At 45.9% G+C, this 11,072-nt stretch overlaps 1 protein-coding gene across 3 annotated transcripts in view; it reads left to right on the forward strand.

The window, feature by feature from the left end:
- kirrel3l (kirre like nephrin family adhesion molecule 3, like) overlaps positions 1-10,912 on the forward strand; it is a 35,441-nt gene extending 24,529 nt beyond the window's left edge. For 2 of the 3 annotated variants that reach the window (XM_079275263.1, XM_079275265.1), the window contains exons 4-15: positions 1,938-2,095; positions 3,487-3,637; positions 3,800-3,905; positions 4,243-4,391; positions 4,523-4,650; positions 5,762-5,888; positions 6,050-6,150; positions 6,872-7,070; positions 7,863-7,982; positions 8,175-8,284; positions 8,452-8,541; positions 8,667-10,912. In XM_079275263.1, coding sequence (XP_079131389.1) covers positions 1,938-2,095; positions 3,487-3,637; positions 3,800-3,905; positions 4,243-4,391; positions 4,523-4,650; positions 5,762-5,888; positions 6,050-6,150; positions 6,872-7,070; positions 7,863-7,982; positions 8,175-8,284; positions 8,452-8,541; positions 8,667-9,161 — 1,934 coding nt within the window. In that variant the 3' untranslated portion in view covers positions 9,162-10,912. The remainder of the gene's footprint in view (positions 1-1,937; positions 2,096-3,486; positions 3,638-3,799; positions 3,906-4,242; positions 4,392-4,522; positions 4,651-5,761; positions 5,889-6,049; positions 6,151-6,871; positions 7,071-7,862; positions 7,983-8,174; positions 8,285-8,451; positions 8,542-8,666) is intronic. The other variant, XM_079275264.1, reaches the window with a different exon arrangement.
- Positions 10,913-11,072: the final 160 nt, after the last annotated feature.

Genomic DNA, 11,072 nt, shown 5'->3' on the forward strand with positions numbered 1-11,072 from the left:
ACAGAGACAAATAAAAAATACACCTAAATGCTGTTAAATTAGCGATTCATAAACATTCTCTTATCACCACTCAAAAGATAACCTCATTGTAAATCTAATTTCCTGGTTTAAATCATGTCCTGAAAGTATAATTCAAACCAGGCAAGGCTCAGCCAAGAGATTTATCGAGAAAAAAAAGAAACCCTCTGCTCTCAGTAGCGATAATCAAGACTGTGGATGTCTCGGATAATGTGATTGCTGCAGTCACAAATGACTTGAGTAGTCGCTTGAAAGTCAGGGTCTGCACAGTTAGCACATTTTACAGTGAGCCACAACATTTGTCAACGGCAAGGCGTTTTTTTTACATTAATATGATGTGAATGATCTACTTCTTCACAGAGACGTTCAGAGGTGGAGGGTGGGAGGCGGGGGTGAGGGCCAGGTCCTGAGGCATTGGGAATTGGCAAAGCACTGCTGGCATCTGGTGGCATGCAAAGGAACATCATTCTATTAATTTGTCCTGTCAATTATCCATACTCAACTGTGTGAAAGTATGATAGAGAGATAAGGGAAAAGTTACAGAAGGAGCTATTACCGGTAATTAGTTAATCAGCTTTTGCCACAACACAATGCAAAGCTTTCACCACAGAGCCTGTTGTCCTTGAATCCATCTGTTGCTATTAAGGTGTGCAGTCTGTGTTCGTGAGACTGACAAGCGGTACAGATAGGGTTGTCATGGAAAGGCAAGCAGATAGCGATCACAAGCGGCACGTAGGAACATTTCAACTAAATGAAATCGGTTCAGAAAGCCGTTCATCTGCCCACCTTCTCGTGTCTCGTGTCACTGTCAAAGCTGTACCGAGCAGCACAAAGCACTGCCCTCACCACATGCCCACACAGCCATACAGATACCCATGTAGAGGCAGCACGCAAAGTTGATGAAACTGCCACTTTTACATTTAATGCACTCTGAAAGACCAAATCTGCTGGTTCATGAACATTATATGCATTTCATAAATATATAAAGAAAATCAGGTGAATTGTTTCGTAACCTGCGGTTTATGTTTACGTTTGGACATAAGTGTTAAAAAGCAATGGGGTGCACAAACCTGTGTGTGTGTGTGTGTGTGTTTTTGTTTGGGGGTGTGTGTGTGTGTGTGTGTGTGTGTGTGTGTGTGTGTGTGTGTGTGTGTGTGTGTGTGTGTGTGTGTGTGTGTGTGTGTGTGTGTGTGTGTGTGTGTGTGTGTGTGTGTGTGTGTGTGTGTGTGTGTGTGTGTGTGTGTGTGTGTGTGTGTAAATCAATGTGGCCAGATGAGACCAAAGCAATCCTGCACAGTCAAAGGAGTCAACGGCAGGAGTGCAGTCAGGGGAATCGGCATGGAAATTAAAATCACCTAGCACTCGGATTCCATTAGTGTCCGTGTAGCGGTAGCGGAAGGACCTCTGACAATTCAGATACACACAGTGAAATTGGTTCGGTGGAGGGAGCGAGAAAGGCCAGCACAAATCCCATGTTTACGCCTTCTGATATTGGTTGGGGAGATAGACGCCTTCATCAGGGGTGGCACGCTTGGCTTGCCAGTGGTGCGAGCGAAACCATGCAAATAAATGAACAAATAAGCAATTCAGTTGAAACATCACTCTGCAACAGTAAGAGCAAATAGAGTAATAATGCTAGTCCCAAGAAAGCAAATAAATGTGGTTGAGCCTGTTTCTCTTCCAAATAAAAAACGTTCTTGGTCTTTTCTCTTGTATGAAACTACACCTTGTTAAACAGACACATGGCCATAAGGAGATATTGTTTCCCTCTTTTGCATCTGCGATATATTGATGCTGAGCTAAGAGCAACAGCAAGCTCAATAACAAGATGGCCTTTTTGTGGCTCTGTGCTGGCCCGGAGCTGTAATGAGTTGTTTTGTTGTTGTTGTTTTGAGTGGTATGTTTGTTCTGCTTTACAGTTCCTCCTTCAGACCCTGTGGTGGAGGGTGGCCCCGTTGTACGTCTGAAGGCCCACACACCACACAATCTCACCTGCAGAGCCTCAGGAGCCAAACCTGCTGCTGAGATCACCTGGTACAGAGATGGAGAGGTCATGGAGACGGCAATTTATTCCAAGGTACAGTGAGAACACAGCATTATCATTCAAACACTAACAACCACACAATATTACAACACGTAACAGCGCAGAGAAATAAATGCAAAGCTATTCAAATCAAACATATTTTCTCTTAGGGTATGATACTGTTATTTTTCTCATCTTCCTTCCATGGTCTCACAGTTTTTTTTTTTTCTATCACCACCCATCTCTCGCACAATTTCTTTGCTCCCTCTCTCTCTCTCTCTCTCTCTCTGCAGTCCCCCTCCCTCCCTCCCTCCCTCTGCCTCCCCGCCTTCGCTAACCCCCTCCACCCCCCTTTGCGCCCTAATGCAGCGACACTACAGCATAACTGGAGCATGCCAAAGCTCAGACAGGCATGAGTGTTTCATACAGTAGAGTTTCTGCAGAGAAGAAATAACCCACAACAATGCAGAAACACAATGGGGATGCGCCGGAGCGTAAGCCAGCCACGGCTGGGAAAGTGTCACATTTTTCATGCTCTCTGACCACGCTAAACGACGCTAAACGCCACATTTAAGGAGGCAAGAGCCTGCAGTGAGAAGGGAGGGAAGAGGATTGGAGGGGGGGGAGGGAGGAGAAGACAGGAGGGGAAAAGAAGAATACATGAAAAAAACAATATAGAGTTAACTAATGAGATAGCTTTGAGAAAAACAGAGATTATTTCCACCATTAAGAGATGAGACTGGGGGCAGATACAGCTTTGTCTTAGTGAGGGGTGGTGTCAGGCAGTGATGTGATTTGATCTAGCATAAAGTGCTTTTTCTGTGTCTGGCTGAGGAAGTGAAAGCCTGCATCCATTGATTTGGCTGTCCAGGGGAAAATCTCAGCTTGGCCTTTCTGTCTTCCTAAGATGTGTGACACTTCTTCCTCACTGTCACCACCCAAAAAAACAGACACACAGGCACCGTAGGCATCACAGTTTTTTTTCCTTGTGTGTGTGTGTGTGTATGAGGAAGAGAGGGAGAAAAGTGAGAGAGCAGTGAGCGATATCCTCAGAATCTACACCTTTCCTCACTTAGGCGTATTGATTTCTGTGAGCAGCAAATAGATTTAAAAGATGATGACAAACAAGGAGCGCTGACGGGGAACACTCTCAGAAATGTGGGAACAGCACAATATCCCCCTGCTGCATCATAAAATATATGATTTAACTGCCATGCCAAGAACGGGATGACAATTTTAACGCCATGCACAAGAAAAAACAGGACCTGCAGTGTCATAGAGATATTCCTAAGTGGTGCGGTCACAAACGGCAAGTGACTTGTGTGCCATTGAGCTGATGCTCTGTTCTGGTCGATTGTAATGAAGTCTCTCTTTAAAAGTATAGTTTGTTTAACTGTTGATCGGACGTACAGGAGCAATCTAATAGTTGTTTTGCAACTCTACAGACTCTGCTTGAGGATGGAAAGAAGGAGGCGGCTGTCAGTATGCTTCCAATCGTTCCTGAGGACAGCGACTCTGGACGCACCTACACCTGCAGGGTTCTTAACCCAGCTGCCCCAGCTGGACGACAGACGTCGATCACTATCAATGTCCAGCGTGAGTGTCCCGGCTTCAGCTTTCCTATAGAGACCACCAAAATATTGCAGCGTTGTGGCCGAGTGCATGCTACGCACAGTAATCTGTAAAGCACATTTGATTCTGTTAAAATGTGAATGGTGCCAATGCGTGTCAGCAACATAAAGGTCTCCCTCTTCACAGACCCTCCTTCAGTGACTCTGTCAGTCCAGCCTCAGACGGTGACCGAGGGAGCTAAGGTCCTCTTCATCTGCTCTGCTTCGGCCAATCCTGAAATCACTGGATACAGGTAGCCATCCATTTTAATCTTCATTTTTCACTCTGATCCTGCCACCATCCATGCAGAGCCAGCAGTCTGAGATGATGATACAGCAAAATCTTGCATCTACTTCCACACATTATATGCTGCCAACATGCCAACTGGAGTAAAGATGTAATTCAGAAAGGAGGAGTACAAGCATGCAAGTCCTGAGTAGATTCATAGGGCTAAATGGGCTGCTTGATTGGCAGCGTTTGATTGTGATTGGCACAAGCCATGAATCGGCTAATAACCACTTTGACGCGCATGGCTAAGTACCTTCCCTGAACTAATGCGACTGTATAATGTGATTATTCATCTGTCCCAGGTGGTCAAAAGGAGGAGTTCCCATCTCTGAGGCAAATGGGGACAGCCTTGAGGTGACAGTGGACTACTCTTACTTCACAGACCCCGTCTCCTGTGAGGTGTCCAACTCTGTGGGCAGCACCAATGTCAGCACCCTGGTCGATGTCCAATGTGAGCTGAACTTCAGACAAACATTCTATACAGTCTGGCTAAGCAGTGTATTTTGCACTTTTCTCGAGGTATGTTGTAAAAGCAGCCTCTTGTTGATTGTAACTGGCTGTCTCTTTGTCGCTTCCCCCTAGTTGGCCCCAGACTGCTGTCGGAGCCTAAGCCAATGACGGTGGATATAGGGATGGATGCAGCCTTTACTTGTGCATGGACTGGAAACCCTCCTCTGACCCTGGCCTGGACCAAGCAGGGCTCCAGCGTGGTAAGGAAACCAAACTCTAGTCACCACCTTAACTTTGTGGTAAAGCTTCAACACCATCCCTCCAGAGAGAAACATTCACACATGGCCTTGAGGCATGAATTCCTCACACACTTCCCCCAAACATTCTTTTTATGGTTGAATCTTCAACACCTCCTCTCTCTCTGTGCTCCCTGAGGGCTAAAGCCTCTGGCAGAAAAAAAATGCTGTCATAACTCTAATCAATCAACCAGTGAGTCAAGTTGTGGTTCGAACTAACAGAATTACGACAAGTGTCGCAACTTTCAGAGCAGCATTTCTGCCATTAAGAAACTTGAGTATCCATTTCCTCAGTCAATTTCATAGGCGGAACAAATTTCCACCTTCACTTACATCATCTTGGAAAAAGTCTTTCAGCGCACGCACACCCCATCAGTGGAGACATCTCATAGGACCATCTCTCCTGGCGACGAATGCAATTTCTGAGGCGGTGCTGGAGAAAACACCCCCAGTGAGGAATGCTGCAGGATGGCGTAAGCGATGCGGTCATCTCGAAGAGTGAGCGCTTTCAGCCGCTCTGAGGGAAAAACGCAGGCATTTTTCTAATCCACCCGCTGCCACTGTCCCTCAAACTGCTTGGAGTAATGGATTAATTGGGTTACTCCATAAGTGTGTTGAAATAAAAAAAATTGGAGAGAGTGAGAGGGGGTGTAGAGAGGTAGAGAGGAAGGGAGGGAGGAGGACGGAGTGGGGGTAAATGGATTAATCACAGCTTGATGGAATGACACGATCAATGAGCTAAGGAGTGAGTGAGTGTAGCAGCTCCAAAGGCTAAGGCCCACTCACACCATGGTGCGCTCCGTTCTGTCCCCACTGTTTAATTACAACGATCTCCCCAGCAGCACGGTCATTCAGCGGTGGCTGGAGTGCTTAATACTGTGATTAAAGCTCTTCACAATGAAATTAAACTCAAACCACCAGCATTTGTTACAATGGTCAGCCCACCTCTGTGCTGCCTCCACAATGAGTAGGCCACTGATAGAGGTCCCGGTTTCCTTTGTCTGCCTCTCTCTCTCTCGCTCCTTCTCTCTCCCTCTAACACACTTCTCACTTGTCTCTCTGGATTCCTCACTAGGTGCTCAGTAACAGCAACACCTTGCAGCTGAAGGCTGTTACCCAGGAGGATGCTGGAACATACACCTGCAAGGCCATCGTACCTCGGATTGGAGTCGCAGAAAGAGATGTCACTCTAACCGTAAATGGTGAGTGGCTTCTTTTCAGAATATACACGGCTGCTTGTAATGTTGGGACTGATGTGTTGAATAAGTAGCATCAAAATTTGGCATTGGTTAATATTTCAAAATATTATTTTTGTTTTTCATTCCTCTGCTCACTCCGTCTCTTTCTTTCTTCCTCACACCAGGCCCACCGATCATCACAGTGGACGCCACGCAGCATGCTGTCAAGCACTCCAAGGGCAAGCTGGAGTGCCGGGTGGGAAGCAGCCCACCGCCTGATAAGATTGTAAGTAAGCCCCGTTATTTGTGCTGTGTGCCATTCACTTGTGCTTGGGAGCTTTCAACCTCCATGTTCCCCCTAGCCACACCCACATCAGAGCGATCAGTCAGTGCAACCTTACCCCTGACCTCACCTTCACACTTTTGCACCAACACATCTCCACCTCACACGCTGACAAACACGTACACACACACACACACACACACACACACACACACACATATTCACAACTGTAATTGCTGCAACATTGACTGGAGAGTCAGTCGAGTTCAGGGAGCGGTGGGAGACTGGCTTCCTGTAGGTTTCAGTCAAATCCTATTCAATTAGCGGCCCAAGAGGCATCACTCGGCTGACTGACCCCGTTGAACCGCTGAACGTACGCTGGGCTGAGGGAGGATAATTAGGGTGTGAGGAGAAGTGAGAGACGGGTGCCCTGCTGGCCTTGCACTAGAGACAGCAGAGAGGAGCCTTATTTCATAGTGCAGCTACCTAACCCTTCTTAGGCCTCACCTGCAGGGCAGACGTGGGGGGCGGCTTAAGCATGAGCCTGTGAGCTGTGTCAGCCACGGAGCACCTTCGAGGTCGGCAGAGAGAAACTGGTGTTCAGTCGGCGGCAGGCCGGGATCTAAGGATAAACATCCGGGCAGGCCTCTGCTTAGCTCGCCGATGAGCAATTCTTTATAGAAATGTGACTCCCTGTTGTCTTTTTCCCTGCTCCTCTCAACAGGTGTGGACCTTTGGAGACATGAGCCTGTCCTCTGGTTCCTCCGGTCGTTACTCAGTACAGACAGTAACCAGCGACCATGGTGTCCTGTCTTCCCTGGTGCTGTCCGAGACTCTGGCACAGGATTTCCAGCTGCGCTACAACTGCACCGCTTGGAACCGCTTTGGCACCGGCACCGCCCTGGTCACACTGAAGGAGCAAGGTACACACGAACAGGATTATTAATCCCCACCAGAGTTAAAATGATACTCTCAATCCTTGCTGTGAAGGAGGCAATATTAGGGAAAAGCAGCGCTCCTGTCTTGTGCTTATCTTAATTACAGTATACTACTCGAATCAATATGATTTAATCAGCAGATGGTTCCTTTAATGAATATGTTTGCCCCATAACAGAGATATTGATCGGGGACAAAAGTCGATTAGAGGAAGCTACCGTACATGCGTTTGGACTCATATCCTCCATCTCTGTCTCAATGCCAAATTCAGCATCTTAGGCTGCAGTCGCTTTAAGTGATCTTAAAATAAGGCAGTCGAACAACTACACTGCTTTGTTGCAGCAGACACCAAAAATAAGGTCCTCGCCAGTACCGGTAATTTAAATCAACGTAGCAGAGTGGGGTCTCCAGAGAAATGGGCAGCGGTATCTCCTGGAATCTCTAATTAGATTACTGTCTGTTGCTTCATTGCATGTCAGGCCTTGTTACCCTTCTTTTAGAGAGATTAGAGACAATAGGCGGGATGTGGGATGCCGGATTGCCCGCATGAGCATACGCTAGCTGTGAGCAGGCCGGGGCTTACAGCAGATGAATTTATATAGGCGCTGACGTTTCTGGGATTAGCAAGACAAATTAATGGATCCCTTTCTTTCTTTTGCTCTGATCTGCACGTTCTTGACAGTGACACTAGTGTTCTGCTATCTCTCATCTTCTCTTGACAACCATCTACCCCCCACCCGCTACGCCACACTTTCCTTCCATTACTGATCTTGTTGCAGAAGCCCTGCCTATGCTGATAATTGTCGGTGGAGCGGTAGGTGGAGGCTGTGTCCTGCTCATCTGTGTCATCACTCTGGTCTCCCTCTGCTGCAGGCACACGGGCAAAGGTGAGCTCAACGGTTAGTATGGGCGAGAGGGTCAACAGCCAATTCTTCAAATCAAACAGATTAAAGTCATTTTCATTTGTGAGCCGGAAATTGAACAGTTCCTGTTCAGTTTCTGAGCCGTTTCCCCTGTGATTAAATAGAATTTGATGTTCAAGTCTGCCTGGTAATGTCAAGTAAAGCTTTTCTTCCTTTTAATCCCCACAGGTAAAAGGTGCACTCGTCTTTCCAAAAGTGACATCAGAGTTCAGATTGTTCACAGTGATCACAACGCTACACGTGGCAATGATGATGAGGAGGATGTCAAAGAGCCCATGGTGAATTTCTTTGAGCACCGTCTTTGTATGCCATGTAGATATCTTTGTTGGTGGTTTGGGAAAATTCACATTAACACTGTAATGTAATGCTCAGACTTTGTTTTCTTCTTATGCGTGAGGTCTTGCTCATCCGAGTAATTCTTCAAATGTGCTTGGTCTTCCCTCAGGCACCGAACAGCAGCGAGTCTCCTGGGACATCGCGCACAGAACACAGCGACCTCCTGGAAGAAGAGGAGGATGAGAGATCGGACATCAAGGTAAAACTAAAAAAAAAAAAAAAACATACTTTAAGAAAAACATACTTGAAGAAGCACTCAGTTTAGCTAGAATTATACACAATGCTGAACTATGTTCATTTTTCTTTTCTTTGTTCTTCTCACAGGACCCCACCAATGGCTACTACAATGTCCGTGGCCATGAAGACCGCAATATCCGCAGCAGTGGCTTCTCTGAATACGTGCCCAACACTCGGCCAGTCTACACTCCATCGCAGTTGCCCTCCCCCAGCCCCATGTATGGTCAGCAAGGCACCCAGCCTCGTGTCTATGACTTCTCCCACCGATACGCAACCACCACAGCAGGCAGAACTGCATATGAACAGCAACAAGCTGCCCAGCAACAGCAGCCCGCCCAGCCAGCCAGCATTTATCCCACTGATCCCCTCTACAGTGGCTCTGCATACCTACCTGCCACCTATGGTCGCGCCTTCACCAGCTACGTTAAGCCCGCTTCCTACGAGAAGGTGGATGCGTATGACCAATCGGATCAGGCCAGCAAGGTGTCCAGCTCTTCTCGCTTCTCTTATGCCTCCTCACAAGTATCCTCCCAGCAGTCTGACTATGGCCGGCCTTCACAACGTATGCAGACGCATGTCTGACTGGACAAAAGAATTGAGAAAAAAAAAAAGAAGGAGAGTACAGGAGCAGATAACCAGTCACCTCCACATACACGTGTGGCTGGACTAACATGAACAGAGACTTACCGTACTCAGACGGTCCTTCACGGACATGTTTGGACAGTATTTGGAGGGAGCCATGTGATTTATGGGGGTTATAAGATAACCAACCTTTATTTGTTGTGATGGATGGCGGGATCTGTGGAGCTCCTGAGCTGGAGAATTCAGCAGATTGTGACATTCAAGTCAAACCTATGATTACAGTGCGATACCTCACCAGGTTATCTCTACATGACCACCCAAACCTGTGGAGATATTCTGTCTCTTTGCCGGCGCCAACTAGAAAATAAATCAAATGCATCTCCTGAATTTGGGTGGCCAAAATGACTGGGGTAGCTGTTTACCTGCCTTTTAGAGTTTACTTTGTGTCAACACTAAATGTTAAACAAGACCTCGAAAATACTTTGAAAAGACATTACAAGCTAAGACATATTTCAGGAAAAAAACAAAAAAAACATGAACAACCTACTGTTCGTCTGTCATTTGGTGTTTTGTTGGCATGCGAAAGGAATTCTAAGCACATTTGTGTCTCTATCATCCACAAAAGACCGAGCTATCCACAGAGACAGACTAACTATTCTGCACAACAGACTAGCTCTACTGACCAACAAGTGCTACAGGCACTGTACTGTACGAAGAGTTTAATCAGTGGTCGAATTCTCCTGGCCTGAGCTGTATTCCTGGAGCTTCTTCTGATAATAACCCTAACGTGTTAGACTTAGCAGTGTTGCTTGTCAGTGGACAAGAGAAGGAGATATGAAGAGAATGTGAATTTTTAGCTGTCATTGTGATGGATGGCTACTTGTTAACTGTGTATTGTACCAAGATGGACAAGGTAAAGCCATGAAAACCCAAAGATGGTGATAATTGTATAGGGGAAACCAGGGGCTGAATACTGCGGTCCCACCCCTGGTACTGTTTTCTGATTGTAAAATGAAGAGGCGGCTATTACCAGAACAATCAAAAGTGGTGGTTTGGAAAATGGTGGCAATCCTGAACTTGAAAAAAAAACTTGAACGCAGCGTCATCTTCAGCAGGCTCAGGTGGGGAAAGACATGTAAGGCGATCCTAATATGGACCGTACGCTCAAGTTTTACAACTCAATCAAATTGTCTCAATATGTTTACAAGAAACAGTACTACCCTGAAACACTAAGTATCTGTACAAATGGCAGAGCCCATACTTTCTCTCTGTTGCATGCAAATGATGTGTCTAGTGAAAATCTTCAGCGTTGTTATTCATGTCCATTTCATGTTTGAGACATTGGTTTCTGCACCTGGCCCAGTTGCATTCCACTTCCTGGATGTTTCAGTATGCCTGTACTGCCATTTGTCTAAAACGCTGTTACCAGGCAGCCTGATGAGAGCAAATGTCACTTAAAGTGAGGAGGCAAACATCATCGCTTGTCTTTATTTTTATATTTTATATAAGCCTTAATGTACAGCGTGTAAGCTGCTCTATTGTATCTTTATATACATATGTATCTATCTTGGATTTATTTGGGTCAACATATTTTCTTCTCTACGTTGTTCATCAATCACTGAATGCAGTTACTATGCTTTTTTGTTTTTGTTTTTTTTGGGAACACAACTAATTGCCATTTGTTTGTTCATTCTTTTAATAATGTATTAAGAATTTTATTTGCTAAAAATGAGCTATCGTTGCTTGTACCTTTGTACACATATTTATATTTAAATAAAACCATTTCCGATAAAGAACTGGCTTGTGTGAATTCCGAGAGTTAATCAACCTGGTTCGGAGCTTCATTGGGCATGAGGAACATCAACAAACAAAGCTTCCCATGTAGCAACAACGATGAATACATAGCAGCAC

Source organism: Melanostigma gelatinosum (genome assembly GCF_949748355.1).
Source record: "Melanostigma gelatinosum genome assembly, chromosome: 9".
NCBI lineage: Eukaryota > Metazoa > Chordata > Actinopteri > Perciformes > Zoarcidae > Melanostigma > Melanostigma gelatinosum.